Source organism: Euprymna scolopes, chromosome 29 (genome assembly GCF_053919585.1).
Source record: "Euprymna scolopes isolate OS-2025 chromosome 29, ASM5391958v1, whole genome shotgun sequence".
NCBI classification, from domain to species: domain Eukaryota; kingdom Metazoa; phylum Mollusca; class Cephalopoda; order Sepiida; family Sepiolidae; genus Euprymna; species Euprymna scolopes.
Genome location: NC_136510.1, coordinates 37,124,324 through 37,145,586, shown reverse-complemented (window position 1 = coordinate 37,145,586; position 21,263 = coordinate 37,124,324). Strand labels below are relative to the sequence as shown.

General features: G+C 35.1%; 1 protein-coding gene across 18 annotated transcripts in view; it reads right to left on the bottom strand.

Annotated features, from left to right (window-relative positions):
- Positions 1-21,263, bottom strand: part of LOC145252590 (cysteine and glycine-rich protein 1-like) — a 390,115-nt gene that overhangs the window by 15,377 nt on the left and 353,475 nt on the right. For all 18 annotated transcript variants that reach the window (XM_080112259.1, XM_080112264.1, XM_080112265.1 and 15 more), the window contains one exon: positions 12,728-12,893. In XM_080112259.1, coding sequence (XP_079968385.1) covers positions 12,728-12,893 — 166 coding nt within the window. The remainder of the gene's footprint in view (positions 1-12,727; positions 12,894-21,263) is intronic.

Here is a 21,263-nt window from a genome sequence, read left to right as displayed (position 1 = left end):
TTTGTTTGTCTTAACCAGAGTGCCCTTTTAAGGGATCTGAATTTTCTCCACATTAAAAACTGACCATGTGTCTAACTTTGCCCTTGTGGGGAGGCAATTAAAAGGGAACAAAGATGCTTACAGAGATGTGCACCCACGCGTAAAAACTTGATATGAAAATGTTAAATGTCATCTCATCACCATCCACAACCCAGACAAACGTACATTTATGTCTGTCCGCATGTCTGAAAGACAATCTATTTCATCAGAGCGATTTCGAGAATCAATGGTAAACGAAATATGGAAGTCTTAAATAGCAGGAAACATTGCTAAGAAAATGGGCAAAATTCCAAATTTTTGGTAAGAGTAGAAACAACAATGATTTATAGAGCGATTATTGATCAACATCGCAAACAAGTGAATTCATTATCCAAGCAGCAGCAGCAACTAATCTGATGTTCAAAATGTATTGATGCATCGATTAAATTTAATTTTCTTTCCTTTTAAAACTTGGCCTTTTTTTTAATTCCATTGAATTTAATGACAATTAGAATCATCTCTTTAGGGAGAAATTATTTTATATTCAAGAGTTATTCCCCTTGGGGTCATATCCCCACAAATCTTGTAAATATGGCAAATCTCACACAAACATATGATCGAGAATAAAGACCACTTCTTTCTCATTTGCTTGATAATGTCCTTTGACAGAAGAAAAAGCCATGAGGAAAATGGAAATCTTGCTTTATGTAATAAATAATATGTAATAATATGTGCATTTCTATATGGAAACAATGTGTTTGTCCATATATCTGTAGATAATTTATTTCACTAGAGTTACACTATAACCCATATGACTTAAAGAATCATTTAATACCAAATAAAATATGGACATCGGAAACATTACTAAGAAAATTGGGCAAAATTCAAAATTTTGGCATGAGTGAAAACCACAATGATGATTTATGGAGAATTTATTAATCAACATTGCAAAGAACAAATGACTTCATTATCCAGGAAGCATCAGCAGCAGCCAATCTGATGTTCAAAATTTGGTTATCAAGTACGAAATAATGAATTCCCACACACACATTATATATATATATATAAAAAATGCATCGCAGGTTAGTATAAATTTATAAAAACTGTCATATATATATATATATATTAAATGACAAAATTTTCATATTTTTTTATATATTTATAAATTTATGCTAATCTGTGATGCATTTTTATCTTTTTATTTTTTACTAATGTTTAATCTAGTAAAAAAGCGAATATCTGAAAATCCATGGATTAAGCATTTTTCATGATAATTCTGTATTTGAATTTGATGGAGCAGTAAATATTGTTTATTCAATTTTATTTTCCATCATCTATTCTTACTATTTCTTTAATTATTCTATCTAACACATCCAGCTTTTTATCTTCATAGGTTCCAATTTTACGATAATACTAGCAGGGAGACCTGACGTTACCAGGGATTGAATGATGATCAACAAATGTTTCACATCCCCATACTTTATTGTCACCAAAATCAATGAAAACGCTCATTTTTCAATCAAATCGATTGATTGCCTGCTCTAGTTGGTAACCGACCTTGGTGCACTGGGAGGAAGCTTAACATACCTCCTCATGTAGTTTACATTGCACTGTAGAGAACCTACTATTGATTTTATAAAATTATTTTTATATAATGAATTTAATTAAAGCTTAAAATGAAAAGTCAAGTAGGTTCAATTGTGCTCTAAAAAGTTTGTTTGTTTGTTTGTTCTGTTTTACGGCATATCAACCACTTTGGGGTCATTTAATGCCGAGAGGTTCGTTATGTTGTGTTAAATATTGGTTTGTTCTTCTTAAGGTTTTTTTTTTTTTTTTTTGGGGGGGGGGGGTCTTTCCTTATATTTTTGAGTATATTTTAGTTTCTTTCAGAAAATTGATAATTTTTTGGGGATCAATCTTGTTTAATATTGTTTTCAGATTTTTTTCTTGGTAATACTTTGTTCGGATTTGTTCAAGGTCAATGCAGTTTGTCAGTATATGGTGTATTGTGTAGGGTTCTTGACACGTTATACAGTTTGGTGTCTCCTCCCCTTTTAGTAGATGTGAGTGGGTGATGTGAGTGTGACCTATTCGCAGTCTGGTCATTACTACCTCTTCCTTTCTTGTTAACTTTTTGGTGTTTCTCGTTCCAATATTTGGTGTTATTTGGAATAGTTTGTTTTTGGTGCATGAGCTCCAGTTTTCTTGCCATTTTCTCTTCAAAAATGTGTTTATTTTAGTCTTTAGGTCTGTATAGGGGATTTTTCCACTTATGTGGTTTTGTTGCAGAGTTTCCTTTGCTGCCTTATCTGCTTGTTCATTCATGTATATGCCGATATGGCTTGGTATCCAGCAAAAGTTAATGTTTTTTTTCATGGTTATGGCATCTATTTTGTTTAGCAATTTTGTAATAAGTGGGTTTGTCATTTTTTTTTCTTTTAGAGATATGAGTATTGAAAGTGAGTCAGTAAATATGATATATTTTTGATGGTCATCATTGGTTATTATATTCAGTGCCGAATCTATGGCTGTTGCTTCTGCGCTGAAAATAGAAGATTCGTTTGGGAGCCTTTTCTTTAGTTTTATTTTTTTGTGGATGGCTGCGCATCCTACTTTATCTCCATCTTTTGATCCGTCAGTGTAAATTTGTGTATATTCTTTGTATGTATTCTGGATGATAAGTAGTTCTTCATGGAAGGTTGATGGGTGGGTTTTCGTTTTGGGATATTTATTTAATTTTAATATTATGTGTGGTTGTTTGATCATCCAGGGTGGAGTTTTTGATTTGTTATATTTATGTATTTTTGTAATGTCCATTTGGGCTTCTGTGAGAAGGTTTTTTATCCGGAGGCTGTAGGGCTTGATGATATTTTCTTTCTTGTTGAAGAGATGTGTGTATTGTGGGTGAAGGGTACATTGATATGCAGGATTTGTTGGACTTGATACCAGCTTTAGGTAATATTGTAGCGCTAACTTCTGTCGTCTTAGAATCAGTGGAGGCTCGTGGGCCTCTATATAGAGGCTTTCTACTGGAGAGGTTCTAAATGCTCCCAAGGCTAATCTTAATCCTTGATGATGGATTGTATTTAGTTCTTTTATGTAGGACTTCCTTGCTGCTCCATAGATGAAGCATCCATAGTCCATTTTAGATCTGATTAGAGTTTGGTATAATTTCAATAATGTGACTTTGTCTGCACCCCAATCGGTGTGTGCTAGGACTTTGATCAATTGCATTGTCTTTTGGCATTTTGCTTTTAAATATTTTATATGCGGTATAAAGTTCAATTTTTTATCGAATATAATACCTAAATATTTATGTTGGTCGGTGAGTGGGATGTTCTTGTTATCCAGTTTCAGGTTGGGGTCGTGGTGGAATTTTCGTAATTTGCAAAAGTGGATGCATTTAGTTTTTTCCTCTGAGAATGTAAATCCATTTTCTATGGCCCATTTGTTTATTTTATTCAGACAGAGTTGTAGTTTGCGTTCGGCTGTTTGTATATATTTAGATTGGTAGTATATAAGTAGGTCGTCCACGTATAGGGCGTTTTCAATTCCTGGGTCTATGTTTTTTATGATATTGTTTATTTTAATGTTGAAGAGGGTGACAGACAGGATACTGCCTTGGGGGACCCCCATTTCTTGATCTTTTTGGACTGAATAAGTGTTGTCCATCCGTACTTGGAAGTTTCTATTTGTTAAGAAATTTCTGATAATTTCTGGCATTCTACCCCTAAGTCCTAGTTCATACAGGTCTTTTTGGATTCCGTATTTCCAAGCGGTGTCATACGCCTTTTGCATGTCAAAAAAAATTGCTATTAGATGTTCTTTTTTTGCAAATGCTTCTCTTATGCGTGTTTCCAGTTTTATTAAGTGATCGGTGGGGCTTCTATTTTTCCTGAAACCCGACTGGCTTTCTGTAATTAGATTTTTGCTTTCCAAGTACCAATTTAACCTTTCGTTAATCATTCTCTCAAAAGTTTTGCACAAACAACTAGTTAGTGCAATGGGTCGGTAGTTTGTTGGGTTTGTATGGTCTTTTTTTGGTTTGGGTATTGGGATTACTGTTGCCTGCTTCCAGTTTTTTGGAATGTTGTTAGTTATCCATATCTCATTGTAAATTTGTAATAAGTAGTCCAGTGATGGTTTTGGTAGTTTTTTGAGGAATTGATAATGGATCTCGTCGGGGCCGACTGCTGTATCGGGAGATTTGTTTATTGCCTCCTCTAGTTCTGCACTGTTGAATAATTGATTGTAGTTTTCTTCATTTTTTGATTTGAAGTTTATTTTTATTTTTTCTTCATTTTTCTTTATAGCTTGGAATTTTTTATTTTGGTTTTTTGATGATGAGTTCATTGAGAATTGTTCTGCTAATTTATTTGCGATATTTTGTTTGTCGGTAATCTTTGTGTTGTCGCATATAAGGTGTTTAATAGGGTTCTTTGTATTTTTTCCTGCTATTTTTCTGACCATCTCCCATACTTTTTTGGGTTTTGTGTTTTGATTAATTTTTGTTACATAGTCTTTCCACGAGTTCCGTTTTGATTCTTTGATAGTTTTCCGTGCTTTGGCTTTGCTGTTTTTATAGGTGTCCAAATTTTCTTTCGTTGGACTGTTTTTGAATTTCCTTAGGTTTGCACGTCTGGCTCTTATAGCTTCTTTGCATTCTTTATTGTACCAGGGTTTGTTATATTTTGTAGTAGTGGAACTTTTTGGTATGTTCTCCTCGGCTATTGTGAGTAGGGTGTTGCTGAAATATGTGATGTGTTCTAAGTCAGGATTCGCTTCAGGTATTAATCTGTATTGACATGTATTTTGGAAATTTTCCCAATTTGCCTTTTGTAAATTCCAGCGGGGTGTTTTGTCTTCTGGCTTGGGATTCTCGTTTTCTATTATGATTGGGAAGTGGTCACTTCCGCATGTATCCTTATGTATTCTCCAGCTATAATCCATGTATATAGTTGGGTCACATAGTGTTATATCGATTGCTGATAGGGTTCCCGTTGGTGGGTGCATATATGTATTCTCTTTGTTGTTGAGTAGGCATAGATCATTTTGGTTAATTATTTTTTCTATGGTTTGGCCTCTTTTGTTGTTTTTTTTACTGCCCCACCATATATTGTGACTATTGAAGTCTCCCAACAGTAGAAAAGGTTTAGGTAGTTGTTTGATTATATTGTTTAATTCTGTTTCGTTTATTGTTTCATTTGGTGGTATATAGAGTGAGCATAGGGTTACTGTTTTGTGTAGTGTTGCAGTTATTGCAACAGCTTGCATATTTGTTTTTAAGTTCACTTTGCTGTGTGGAATGTTTTCGTTTATCAGTATTGATGATCCACCGGTGGCTTTGCATGATAATTTGTTTATGTGGTTGTATATTGAGTAGTGTTTTATGTTAATTTTGTCATTTTCTTTTAAGTGTGTTTCCTGTAGGCAAATTATTGCAGGACATAAGGATTTGATAAGTATTTGCATTTCTTCGATATTAATTTTTAATCCTCTTATGTTCCACTGTAGGATTTTGTTAGTCATGGTTTATATTTTCTTTTGGTTTTGGACTGTTGGTGTTTATGTCTACGTCCATAGTTTCGATGTTAGTTTGGGTGTTTCTTTTGGAAGTGGATGGTCTGTTTCTTGTTTCTGGTGAGAGGCTTTTTTTGGGTTTTGGTCTGGGACTTTTAGATTTACTTTGTCTTGACTGTCTTTTTTGGCTACCAGTTTCAACTAGTTCAAATTTATTTTCATTTTCAATTAATACTAATTCTGTTTTTTGTTTGTCATTTTGTTTTTGGGGGGTAGTTTTTTTGTTGTTCTGTTCTATTTCCATTTTTTCTGTTGTTGTGTGTTTATTTTTAACATCTGTTTTTGTCCTTGTTAGTGACTTGGATCTTTCACGTTTTGATAATTGAGGAGGTTTCATTTCTTTAGAGATTGATTCCTCAATATTGATGGAAGTTTTTCTGATTTCCTTTGTTTCGTTTTCTTTTATACTGGGTTGTTCGTTTCTGACTTTTATTTGGCTGTTAGAATTTATTTTCAGTTCTGATAAAAAAGATTTTAATTCTTCAAGTATGTTCTTTAGTTCTTTTGCTAGGTTTGCAATTTCTGGAGCAAGGTTTAGTTCATTGTAGTTGTACATTTTGTTTGCTTGTTGGGTTATTGTGGCATATGAGTTTTTGGTGCGATTTGTGACTTCTTTGCGGGCTTCTTGGAAGGTTATATTTTTTTGATATTTGATTGTTATTATTTCCTTCTCTTGCTTATATATTTTGCACTGTTTTGAGTGAGAGTGGTGCTCTTCTTGACAGTTTGTGCATTTGGTTTTATTTGGACAGTCTTCTTCATCGTGGTCTGGGTTTTTTTCACTGCAGTTTCCACATGTGAAGAATCTTAGACATTGGTCTTTATTATGTCCAAACTTTTGGCAGTTGTAGCATTGTAAAGGTTTTGGAATGTATTGTTCTATTTTCGTTCTTTCATAACCTATATTGATGGTCTCTGGTATTTGAGGATAATTGAATGTTAATATATAAGTGTTTGTATATATTACCTCTCCTTTTTTTTTAAATGTGATTCTTTTTACATCTGTGACCCCTTGGTTTTTTAGTTCTGTTTTGATTTCTTCTGTTGTGCAGACGGAGATTTCCTGGTTTTTTATGACTCCTTTGGAGTAGTTTAGTGTTTGGTGTGGATAAGCTTTGATGTTTGTTTCATGCAATTTTTGTAGTTGAAGTAGAGTTTTGGCCTGTTTTTTATTTTGTACTTCTACCAATATGGTACCATTCCTTAATTTTTTGACATTTTTAGGTGTTATTTTGCTTGATATTACCTTTTGGATAATGAAGGGTGACATTTTAGTTAACGGTATATTAGACGTTGCTTCTAGCACGATGAATCTTGGAAAGTTTGTATCTTCATTGTCGCTGTCAGAGTCAATTTCTGTGTGTGGTCTCTTGGATTTTTTGGCATTCATAATAATTTTTGAAAAATTCATCAGCCATGCTCCCCACCCTCCTCGGAGCCCCTTATGGGGAAGAACTATGAGGGGGTAAATCCCATTCGCCTCGGTTCTCCAGGGCTACATAGCTGGTATACTCAAACATGGGGAGGTTTCCAAGCATTCACAATATATGGTTATGCCCACCCAAGTATGGGATTTCCCTGTATTTTTATTATTCCTGATGGTTACCTTTTTCCCAGCTTGATTGACCCTTCAGCCATCGCTTATTAACTCAGTTTATTGTTTATGTTGAGTGTTAGTGTGTTTTTGTTTGGATTGTCTGAATTAGTGCTTGTCATGACCAACCGATTGATTGGATCGGGCCTATCCAACCTCCCGTCTAGCCTAGTAAGGGCCAAAGTGGTGTGTTGTAGTATCATGTTATTATTTCCTAGGCATGTTCCACTCAACCACCAGGATCCCGTTCTTAATGCATTACGGGTTGCCACCAACGGTCAACTGGTGGTCCCATTGAAGGATTTTTACCCTCTGCAGGGGGGCAGTTGGTATGTTCTATCGCCCTACCAACTAGGCAAAAAAAAAAAAAAAAAAAAAAAAAAAAAAAAAAAAAAAAAAAAAAGGGGTGAGGAGGTGAAGGAAAAAGAAAACGAGGGAGGGGAAGGGGAGGAGAATGTTGTTTTTGTTTTTGTTTTCGCAGAACATGACTAAGTTTTGCAAAAGGGAATAAAAAAACAAAGACATCTATGTAGGTGCGTTTCATCTCAGGAAGTCAGTAGACAGCCTGATCTGGTAGCACCAGTGCTCTAAAAAGGAAACATTCATTTCAAACGCACCCCTGTCATATCAAAGAACCTACTGTTGATTTTATATGCCGGGCCTTTCTACTTGTGATGTTAGGCTGTATAAGGTGTTAACTTTAGTCAAAATCGCCTGTTTCTTCTTTCATCAGATTTTTTCAAACATTATGATACAAAACCTATCTAAGAACACTGCCAGGCACATGCGTGAAATTTTCAAACAAATCGGTTCAGTAGTTTAGGAGTCCATAGGGAACAAGCTCGCACACACACATACAAAGTTTCTTTTATATAATAGTAGAAGATTATATATATATATATATATATATATATATAAAATTTGAGGTTGCAATTTTCCAAAGGTAGGGTAACCAGTGAAATATAACGAGGTTCATACAAGAGTGCTCAATACAGAAGTAGAGCAGGTTACATTTGTCTTTACATAAGCAGTAGTTTGTTGCTACACAGTCATGAGCATGTTTCAGTCTACTAGTATTTACTAACTAGAAACCTCATCAGGTTGCCTGATGAGGTCTCTAGTTAGTAAATACTAGTAGACCGAAACATGCTCATGACTGTGTAGCAACAAACTACTGCTTATGTAAAGACAAATATATATATATATATATATATATATATATATAATATAAAGCTGAATGTCTGTGTGTGTCTGGTCACGAATAGGTTCCTATATGGTTGACTATTTTAAAAAACTGATTACATATAATGATAGATGTATCGAGACACAGGAATGGGTATGTTTGATCTGGCATTAAAATTGTGGGGTCTGCATTCGCGCCTGGTCCACAAAGTATGGAAATAAAAAATTAAAAATTTTTAAAAAAGCGTTTACAAGTGTTTTTGATATAGATGTACATAATACTTTGATAAGTATGTTTTAACTTAAATAGGGATGATATAATAAAATTGTGGGGTCTGCGTTCGTGCCTGGCCTCCATAGAATGGAAATAGGCACAAACTTTAATAAAGACTTTTCATATCTATCTGCGTAAGTATACTTTGATAATTATGTTTCAGTTTGAAGAAATATGGTATAATAAAATTATGGGGTGTTCGTTCGCGCCTGACCTCCATAGAATGTAAATATGTCAAAGTTTAACAAGGTTTTTTTAATATAGATCCATAGAATATTGTGATAAGTGTTTCAGTGTGAACAGGTATGGTATAATAAATTATGGGGGTTATCTATTTTATTTTTACTTTCATCATATTTTGTTTTGGTTTTGATACCCCCAAATTCGAAGCTATCTCTTTACAACCCTTCCTTTTTATAATATACTTTCATAACTCAGAGTCCATTTTCTGTAGGTTGTTTTTGAACCCAGTCAACGGCGGGTACTTTTTCTAGTATATATATATATATATATATATATATACATACATACATACATATATATATACATACACACTGTATTTTGAGTCAAAAAACACTTCTAGCTGACTACCCATTCTATTTTTGATCGGCTTTCGTTTTTTGGTTAATCATTTCATCCTATCCTTCTGGATCATTGCTCTTTTTACTTCCGACAAGACAACTCTTCTCTTCCCGGTGAATCATTTCTGAATGTTACTTGGCTCTTTGGGAATGTCTGTAGTATCACATCATATCCATTATTAGAAAAGGGTTTAGAAGTAAACCTTGAGGAAAATCCAAGATGGAACCCCTACAGCAGTTCGACATTGCCAACAACTTTGTTCTCTAAGTTCCTGCGACTGCCAAACAGTAATAATATTGCTGCTCCGGTGGATCCATCAGCGACCTGAGGATGGAAAGGAGATACATAGGCAACAAGGAATACAAGATGAATAATTTCCTTATTTCATGGAGTTTCAAAAATTTCTTCAGATCGGGTAGATCTATAGTCCTTGGAATCTATCTGATCTGAACATTATCACACCAAGTTTTCAGATGTTCTCATACCAGCACTTCAGATTTACGAATTTTACTAATTTTCAAATAACTTTATTGATTGGATTTTTTTTTTTTTTTTGTTATGTGACAATATCTTTATTTATAGACGTCATTTTAAATATCTTTCTTTTTTTTTAAATTTTTTTTTTTAGTTGTTTTGATATATATATGTGCGATGAAAAAAAAAAATGTTTGCATTTATTCATTTGCAAACACAAACTTTTTTTTAGTCACTACAATGAAGTTTAAGACAACTACAAGATTTGATAAATCTATTTTTGTAAATTTAATTTTAAAAACTAATTTGATAAAAACGCATTTAATTTTTTAAATTTGAACCTTAATAAATTGCCATGATAGAATAAGAAAAAAACAAATTTGCAACGAACCATTTCTTCTCTTCCCTCCATACAGTTCCTTTATTACAGAAGAGGTGTTGCTAGTCTTTCTCTACTCTACTATACTCTACTTTCATTATTCCTGTGAATACTACTCAGCTGAGCTCCAATCTTTGGTTCGTCCCTGCAAAACATTCACAGCAAGAACTCTCCCTTCTATCATCACTGCAAAGAATTTTCCTTTCTTTCTGTATATACCCAAAACCAAATGGATTTTCCATAAACTGAGTTTATCTCCAACAACCTCCCCTCTTTAGAACACATTTCCATAGAACTGCTCCTCTACACACTACAACATGGAGGTCTTCAAGCATAATGCCAACAAATACCTGTCAAGCTGGCCACTTAAGTAATCAAATTTTTTCTCATTCCATTAAACGTTTCCCATTCTCTTGTTTATCATCCATCTGACAATCTCATTAAGCCTTATCCTCGAGTAGCTTTTAGCCCTGGTAGGTGATGACGCATTAGTATATATAAAAAAAATGAGACAATATTTTAATTGTGGTTTTACTACCAGGAAGATCCTCCATTTCTTTTATTAAACAAAATCCGGTTTAATTCTTGCAATTTTTCACATAGCAATCCTAACAATGAATACAAAGTAAACCACGCTGTTTAAACCACAAAACACGCCTTTCTTTTTTTTTTTTTCTTAGAAAACCAACTTAAAATTGCTGCTGCATGCCATAGTCATTGAAAGTGGGTGATAAATATGGAGTTAAAGACTATTGTATATGTTTTAAATCAGAAGTTCAAGTGTAATATGAAAAGACATCTTGCTACTCATCTTTCTTTATAATGTCCCTGCAACTTATGTCCCCGATAATAGCCCCCTACTTCAAATTGGCACTGTGCCTTGTTTGGGGGTGAAAATTGAATAAAATTTTTTTTTTTAAATGCAATATTCATTTTCACCACACCAGAAAACCTATAAACAAGTTTTTTAAGGTAGGTTTTGTGTTGGTCTACCAGGCCACAATAAACACCAACCCTAAAAAAATGACAGACCCCCCTCCAAGGTGACCATAAAGTGGGTGCTCATTTTGTGTTAAATTAATATAGAAAAGTGATCTCCCCACTTTTTGAAACTATGTGTGACCTAAGGGCAAATGTCACATAGCTCACTACACAATTCAAGTCATTAGCTTTCCAACGAGCCTTCATTTATTAAATTCTGATCAATAGTTGCTGAGATTTTGAACTTATAAAATTACCAAAAAAGGTGGTATATCTATATATGGATATATCTATATATGGATATATCTATACACATAGCCAAATTGAATATTGAGATGCTCATATCTTTGGTTCTATGAGATGAAACTACATGAAAATTTGCAGGCTTTTATAAGATTACTAGCGAAGGGTACCCGGCGTTGCCCGGGTGTTTTTCGGGGTATGTGAAAAAAAACCCGAAAATGTGAAAAGAAAAAACAACGAAGCCTTCACGACCTGCAGTTGGAAAATAGTAAAGTGTTAAAAAAAAAAAAAATAATAAAAAAAAACAAAAAAAACAGGTGCACGTTTTTAATTGACATGACGGCAATAGGCATTCAGCAGTAAGCATTTTGTGCGGGACAGTTTTGAATGAGGTGAATAAATCGGTTTGTTTGTTTTTAAAAACCCGCTCCCTGTTTATTAGGAGGAGCGAAATGAAAGCTACAGTCTGATATGACGAAGTCGACATTGAACAAACGTTACTTAGCTCTCTTGAGACAACTGGCTTTCGGCCTGTGATTAGAGTAGAGTTTCGCTTTTTTTAATACCGAAAACCGAATGTAACGTGTGCCGATGCGGGAAATGTGGAATAATTAACGTTTGAAAGTCAATAAAATTAAATAGACAGGCAAGCTCCGTGGGTAACTCTGAGATATTACAATTTATAGATGATATAAAAAGTTTTAAGTTGTGAACCGAGCAAGCGCTTCTCTGAAAGAAGCCTTTTGTGGACATTGAGGAAAAGCGTACATACATACACACATTTTCGCTTTTATATATATAGATAATACTATTCTATGGTTAAAAAAGAACCTATATACTTTCAAACCAATAAAATATGGTCAAATTTGCCTACATTTATGTGATAGGCCAGCTTCGGTTTTGCTGCTTTGGGATGAATTTTGCTTAGGGTTTTTTTTTGTTTGGTTGTCTCTCCTGTGATAAAATGCCAGACTACTGACAATGTAGTTATGGGCTCGATCCTTGCAAAATTAAGCCATACTGATGACTGCTAGTTAGCAAGAAATGTGCATCCATGGATAACTTATGTAATAAAATGTATTAAAATTCTACAAGAAAAAAAAAAAAAAGGCCTGTTGCGTATTCTATATGGTGACTCCCCCCCTTCCCTCCCCCAAATGCCACCTATGGAATCATTAATAAAATTTATAATCATTTTTGCAATCAAATCATATTTGATGTAAATAAACTTCAGCCTATGTCTGGATTATCCACCCAGTTTCAGTTATGAATGTCCAACAGTCTTTGTTAATCACCATATGTAAAGAGAAAGAGAAACAAAAAAAAACATATAAAAAAAAGATTTGTAATTTTAGAAGATCCCATAAAATGATAGGAAAAAGAGAAAAAGGGAGAGAGAGTATCAGTAAAACCAACTTACTTTCTGGTGATTTCATCAGCATTGCCAGTGTCCATTGAGAGACCAGAAGCCCCACCAGCAAATCCATAACCTTTTGGACCAAAGTTTTTGCCATAACAAGCTCGACAGTAGACTTCATCTTCGTGATCCGTGCAAGTTGTACTGTCAAGGAGTTTGTTACATTTGGCTGAAAAGAAAAACAAAAAAAAAATAAATAAATAAAATAGAATAAATAAAATCGTAAGAATAAGACATTCAAAACAGTCCACCTATATACCAATATTGTAGTGTCCACTCCAATTAATATTTGCTGCAGACAAAAAAAGATGGTTTCCATCTGAAAAATATTCCTAGTCGGATAATGTATTTTCTGAAAAATACTGAAGCAAAGTGCATTTTTTTTTATTGCAAAAAGCATGATACATAAATAAAAATTGGTTGGGCAGAATCAAATACAGAGTTGTGAAATTTATTGCTGTTTAGCTGTAACCTGAAAAATCCGAACAACTTCATGTTTATTACATTTGACCGGAAAAACAAATCAAAACAAAAAAAGTGAAACTCAAAGGCCTAGTCATTCAGTATAATCTGCTAACTTTACTTAAGGCAAGTATTTCTTCAGTACAACTTGTTAATCCACACACATTTTAATACAAAAATGAAAAGTTTGCTCGTGAACTTTCATTTTTTCTTTTTTTTTTTTTTTCTTTTTTGAGGAATAACACGTTGAACATGTTTCGATTTTTATTTCTTTCCTCTTACTAAATTTAAACAGCATTTTTTTTTTTTTTTTTTTTTTTAAATTTCATCGATATCCATTTTTTCCAAGCCACATTTAAACATTTTTATGAGAAATTTACATTTTTAATTATTAAGGTCCTTGATAACTATTTTACTATGGATCAATTACTCAACAAATACCTTTAAATTACCTGCCTTACTAAATAATAATTGACTCAATAAATAATCATTTAAAATTATTACAACATCAGCTTGCAATCATATAAATAGAGGTTTTGCCAGTCCGTCCATCAATCATTTTTTAAACTAATACATTTAAAAATTTGCCTCATTTTGAAATACCAATCTGAACTACTTTTAGAAATGGAAAACATTGCATTAATAGAAAATAAATTTCTAACAAATAAAGCGGATGTCCTGACTAGAAAGCGAAATTCTGAAGTTCTATCAACTTACTTATTTGGACTTTTTTTTTTTATAAACAGAACTTGAAAGATTACCTTAAATATTTCTTGCTTTGGAGTGATATTATAGGTTTATGATTTACATCATGTGTAAAATCATAAATTCAAACATAAACGATGATAAATAAATACCTATATAAAACCAGGTACAGCCAACGATGGGGTACTGTTGCCACATCTGGGCAGGAGCTGCTAGAAGCAGCTTATCCTGCCTTGACAGAGTTCAAAATAGACTTCGTAGCTTAGTGGGGGATGCCGTTTTCTTTTCCCTGCAACCTCTTTCCCACAGAAGAGCTCGTCTGGTTCATTGTTATTTTCATGGCAAGTGCTCATCTGCGCTTCAATCTATGCCCCCCCCCCTCGCCAAACTTTCACGAAAAACATTCGTCTAGCCAAAACCACTATCAATAATTTTCCATACTCTTTATCTGTGCATAAACCTAAACGTAGATTCCATGAACAAAGCTTCTTTCTTAGAACTGCACACCTGTGGAACTCTCTTCCGTTTGCCTACTTTCCAGCTGACTACAATTTGGTCGACTTCAAATCCGACGTAAACAAGTTCTTGATGAACCGTCCCCCTAAATAATCCAATTTACCAAATTCCTACTACTTATGTTTACTACGCTATAATCACATTGACATATCAATATCCATTAACCCTTATCCTCGAGTAGTCTCCGGGCCTTGATAAGTGTCGATTCCTGTGTCAAAAAAAGAAAAGAAAAAAAAAAGAAAAACAAATAAATAAATGAATGGGTTAACATTATCGATAGCATTGGAAATTATTTCAATAGTCTGAAACTATTTTGCTTTAACTACATATTGGCAGTAAAAACAATATTTAATATATAAAAAATGTTAATAAAAATTCTATGAAAAAAAAAAAATCCAGCAAAGGTTACAGTGGTTGCTAGCATAGTAATCATTTCCTTGCGTATGATTGTGTAAGAATCCTATACCCAGTCTATCAAATCTAGATCGGCCCAACATAGGCTCAGTTCCCACAAATCTTGACGAATAACCAATAGGATGCTGAACAGATACAAGACCTCCATTCCCATCATCATCAATGATCTTAGCATCTGATAAAACCAAGCTTTTCACCAAAAAACTTCGCATCAAAATATAGCCTTTCCGATCTGGGTTGGGTTGCTTATCTTCTGAATTCCCTCCTATGACTTTAAGGGACAATCATATATCTGTCTGGGATGTTGCCAAACTTATCAAGACCCTTGATGCCAACAAGACATCTGGTCCTAATAATGTTGCAATCATCGTTCTTCAATTCCAATCAGAATTAGCTCCTATTCTTACAAAGCTGTTCAATTATTGTGCAGCGGAGAACTGCTTCTCATCACCTTGGAAAACTTCCGGTTGCCCATTATTAAAGCATACTGAAGATCGGTCTCCTGCATTTCAGTATGGACCAATTAAGCTTCCTATGTAATGAGTAAGTTGTTTTAATCTGTGATAAATCAAGATGTTGTCAGCTTCATCAATAAAAACAATCTATTTAGTGACAAGCAATACGAATTTAATCCTGCAAGATAAACAGCTGACATGCTAACTGTAATAACACAGGATCAGCAAATCTATTAATAGAAACTTTGTTTCTAGAGTAAAAGTTTGATGTATCAAAGGCCTTTGATAGGGTTTAGCACAAAAATCTATTTCATAAGCTTGCTAGTTATGAATATGCGGAAAATGTCTTCTCAACCATCAAATCCTTGCTTTCTGATAAGTTCATAAAAGTAATAGTTGATGGTCAAAAGTCCGAAGCACATCGTATCAACACCAACGTGATTAAAAGATTAATTCTGGACACAACCTTATTTTTGATATACATCAGGTGAGGCAATGGTGATGATAGTTGGGGTTTGACATAGAAAAGACCTACACGAAATATTTTTCTCAAAATCGTTATCTTTGGACCTTTAAAAGTTGAAAAATTGAAGCGATTAAAAGTTTTTCGGTGAATTGTCAAGAACGTCCCGTCATCAAAACAATCCATACTGTTAAGAAAATGGAATCATTATTTAGAATGTATTTTAAACTACATTTTAAATAAAATGAGTGAGGATAATGAATTAATAAAATAAATATTAATTTTTTATTTTTTTTTTTAGTACTCAAAAAACTTCAACCAGAACTAGCACCCATACTTACAAAACTGTTTAAACGTTGTCTTAAGGAGAATTGCTTCCCATCACCCTGGAAAATTTCATCAGTATGCCCTGTATTTAAGAATTCAGGTGATCGTTCATCCCCCTCTCAGTACAGGCCAATAAGTCTCCTGTGCGTCATGAGTAACTTGCTGGAATCTGTGTTAAATAGAGAAGTAATCAACCATCTCAGCAAAAATAACCTTCTTAGTGACACACAATATGGTTTCCGTTCTGCTAGATCTGCAGCAGATGTGCTTACAGTTATATCTCATAGGATTAGCGAATCTCTCGACAGAGGCAACCTTTCTAGGGCAATTGCTCTTGACATATAAAAGGCCTTTGATAGCGTATGGCATAAAGGTTTACTTCACAAGATCTCCAGCTATGGTATAGCTGGAAATGTCTTCTCAATTATTAAATCATTTCTCTCTGATAGGTTCATAAGAGTAGTAGTTGATGGGCAAAAATCAGAAGCTCACAGTATAAATGCTGGAGTCCCTCAGGGGTCCATCCTGGGCCCAACTCTTTTCCTGATCTACATTAATGATCTTCCAAATCACATCCTTACACCATTCGTAGACATTTTTGCTGATGACACTACCATTTATGGTAGCACATCTAAGACAGTAAATGACCAAGTTCTCTCTGATTCTCTCTCCTCTGATCTTGATCATGTTGTACAATGGGGAAAGGAGTGGCTGGTTACTTTTAATGCATCTAAAACCAAGCTTCTATCTTTACATCATCAACGTTCTGATCCCCATCTGGCATCAATTAAAATGAATGGCTCTTGTCTTGGGGAGGCCTCAAGTTTTGACAGGCTTCTGGGCTTGACCTTTACTCCTGATCTTAAATGGAATACGTACATCAAATCTGTTGCCAAGGCCGCTGGAAAAATGGTCGGATCCTTCTATCGATCCAGTAGATATCTCACTGCTGATGCAATTCTCTATCTATATAAGAGGCAGATACGTCCAAGGATGGAATACTGTTGCCACATATGGGCAGGAGCTGCTAGAAAAGACTTGTCCTGCCTTGATAGGGTTCAAAATAGACTTTGTGGCCTGGTGGGAGATGTCCTTTTCTCTTCGCTGCAACCTCTATCTCACAGAAGAGATGTTGCGAGTTTGTCTCTGCTTTATCGTCATTTTCATGGAAAGTGTTCGATTGAGCTTCAATCCATGGTCCCCCCTCACCAAACTTTCACAAGAAACACTAGACTAGCTGAACACATTATCAATAATTTTCCACACTCTTTATCTGTGCCTAAACCTAAACAGATTCCATGATCAAAGCTTCTTTCTTAGAACTGCACACCTGTGGACTTGTCTTCCGTTTTCCTGCTTTCCAGCTGTCTATAATATGGTTGTCTTCAAGTCCAACGTGAACAAGTTTCTGATGAGCCGTTCCACTTAAGTTAACAAATTTACCGAACTTCCATTACTATCGATTACTATATTGTCCTTTTGACTACTCTACACTCTTTAACCCTTATCCTTGAGTGGCCTATCGGCCTTGATAAGTGGTGACGCCTATGTAAAAAAAAAAAAAAAAAAAAAAAAAAAAAACATCAATGATCCCCAAAATCACATTCTAAGATCATTTGTTGACATCTATGTAGATGGCACAACCATCTATGGCAGCACTTTTAAGAGCATTAATGATTAGATTCTTTATTTTTCAACCCGACGCATGTTGGGCAATATGAATAAAGTAATTGGTTATTTTCAATACATATAAAACCAAGCTTCTCTCCTTTTACCACCAACGCTTGGATCCCCATTTTGCCCCAGGCGAAATAGATGGAACTCCCTTTGAAGAAGTCCCATGTTTCAATAAACTTCTAGAACTGACTTTCATCTCAGACCTGAAGTGAGACTCACATTAGATATGTTGTTAAGGTTGCTGGATATATAGTTGGATCATTCTACTGCTCCTGAATGTATCTGACTCCTGATGCAATCCTCTGCCTGTATAAGAGCCAGATTTGGCTTAAGATTGAGTACTTTTGCCACATCTGGGAAAATGTTTCTCAGAGCACTTTCTCCTTCCTTGACAGAGTAGAAAATAGACTTTGAAATCTAGTGGGGAATGTCCTTTCCTCTACAGATTCTTTCTCACAGAAGAGGCGTTGTTAGTCTTTCTCTACTCTATCATCATTTTTTATGGCATGTGCTCAATCCGGTCAAACAGTCTAGCTACAACAACTGTAAAAAAAAAAAAAAAAAAAAAAAAATCCTTTCTCTGTATACTTAGAGCTAAATGGAACTTTCATGAAACAATTTCTTTCTGGGTTTCTTCCAAGAACTACTTCTCTGTGGAGTATAATACGCTGCTCCGGAGTTGGGTAAGGGGCAAAGATAACAAAATAGAAGAGTTGAAAAAAGTATGCAACATCTTTCTTTGCTCTCTCTCTCTCCGTCTGCCCCTCCCTCTGTACCTATCCCTTCAACTTCTAGTCACTCTTTTAAGCCCCCCCCCTCCTCCGATTATAAATTCAGATCCAACCAATCTTAAAGATTTGTGCTTTCCACCTGACACAAACCAGTAACCCTTGTCCTTAAGTGGCCTTTGGACCTTATAAATAAATAAATATAAAAATAAAAAACAGTTTAATAAAACAAAATTGTTTTAAAATAATTTGTCAATAAAAATTTCGGTACTCATGCAGATATTGATCCAGACTTAACTCAGCGTTCGCTCAGCTTGCCCCAGAACATGACATCAACAGCCGGATAATGCCGAGCGTTGCTGATGAAATAATAACGCTACGTAAAAGAAAAAAAAGAAAATTTTTTAATGTAGTAACATCAATGAAAAAAAAAAAAAGCAAAAAACTTACCGTAATTTTTAATTTTTATAACTGTGTTAAAGAAAAAGTGTTTTTTTTATGTCTCAAATAATTTTTAAGCAATTTTTTTTTTCTTTTTTGAAAGGTATTTTTTTTACGACCTTTCCCAGCATAGTATAAACACCCCTCCACCTCTCCATGTTAAGAACGGCTTTCGGAATAAACACCCTTGACCCCGAAAGCCGTTCTTAACATGGGGATGTTGGGAGTGTTTATACTACGCTCGCTGGGGCAATCAAGTTGACGATCACCGCACGTAAGGTACGTAGCGTAATTATTTGATCGACAACGCTCGGCATTATTCGGCTGTTGTTGTTGACGTCATGTTCCGGGGAAAGCCGAACGAACGCTGAGTTACGTCTGGATCAACATCTGCACGAGTACCAAAATTTCAGCTAACTGCTGTATATTACAATAGTTAATACTAGAAGGGCTACCTGGTGTTGCCCAGAGGGTTAAGGTGGTATTGATAACAAAACAAGAATTAAAATGTAACATCTCTCTTCACTCTACCTTTCTTTAACGTCTATTCTTCATATCTAGCCCCTTATATTGGATTAAAGACTAGACCATTGATGATGATGAGCCCAGGCCTTTTTGGTCAAGATCAAAGTGTAGTATCTGTTCTTCAGATGCTGCAAGCTATGACTAGCAAAGACCAGCTATGACTAGCAAAGACCAGATGTGGGGGCAACCCCACATGCCTGACCTTTAACCAGCTCCCATTTCCCACCTCTTGAGAGCTGGTCCCCTTTTTCCCTTCCCCCTCCCTTCACTCCTCACATTAAAAATCGGCCTTGTGCCTAATTTGCTCGGTGGGGGAGCAAATAAATACCATCTGTTCTTCAGATGCTGCAGTGCTGCACTTCCATTTCTTGTTCTCTTTCGGTGGAGGAGAAATCCTTCACGACTGAGACAATTTTTATTTTTGTACCTTTTCTCCACGTTAAAAAACGACCCTGGTGTCTAACTCTGTCCCGTGGGGAGGCATAGTAAATAGGTACAATGACTCTCAGAACATACAAGGAACTCCCCACTCCACCCACTTCCACCTTCACACACAATCTGTGTTACATATTTTGATGATTTTTATTTGAAAGGAAGATGTTAAGTGGAACTACAAAGACGGTTCAGTTTGGTATCTATGACTTGAAAGGGGGCGACGGTTATGGTGATAATAATTGTTCCACTATACTAAGTGTCCCACTTAGGTCAGCCAAAAGAAGAAAAATATGAAAAAGAAAACAAAGTAAAAAAAAAAATATCAAAAGAGAAGAAAACGGAAAAACAGCAAAGAAACGACATAAATCGGTAGAAGAATGAAAAAGATGCCTTGATGATTTTTCAAGCAGGAGATATTAATGGCGTCATAAATTTCATGAGAGAAACCTTTTTATTTCTTTGAGTGATGTCAGCGGTGGTGATGATAATGGCGACGGTGTGGAGAGGGGAGATTCATACGGTATTGTATCGTCAGGTTGAGATTCAACAGAGACCATACAACTTGTTCCTATTTACTTGCCTCCCCACGAGGGCAGAGTTAGACACAAGGTTGGTTTTTAATGTGGGGAGAATCCAGCTCCCCAAAAAAGGGGCACTCTGGATAGGGAAAAAAAAAATTTAAAAATCGTCTCAGTCATGAAGGATTTCTCCTCCACTGACCGAGGACAGAAAAGATGAAGTGTAGCATCAGAACAGATACTACACTGTGCTCTTGGCCGGAAGGACCATACAACTTGTTTCTCTGCTTTTGAGATTAATGTTTACAGATGGACAGAACGAGAGGAAATAAAACGTAATGGGAAGATGAATGCTTAAATAACTATAAAATATCAGGGTCGTTGCAAAAGTAATGCCTCCTATTTTTCACCCCACCTTGAATGGATCAGAGGGGATTGCAAATTGTATTGTTATGATGACTGACCTTATGCATTCATGACTTGAAAGTTTCATCGACGGTGTGAGACTAAAACAAAAACGAACCTCTATCATGGATATACATCAGAAACAAAGATGCATCATTGAATTGCTAGTAAAAGTGCATTGAGAATGGTGGAAGCTATGTAGACAAATAAATTCTGGAGCACATAGCTCTTCAACCTTTTGAGTTAAATCTATTCTATATATCTATAAAAGTGAACGTGTCTGTATCTGTCTGTGTGTCTGTCTGTCTGTGTACATTTCCCTACGCAATAACTGTCAATTTTTAGTCTATAGACTCGAAATTTGAAATACCGGGTACTGAGATTTGGGAAAATCGATGTGACGGGTGTCAGCCAGAAATTTGGCTGTTAAGGGGTCAAATTTCAACGATTTGACCTTTAAGAACTCTA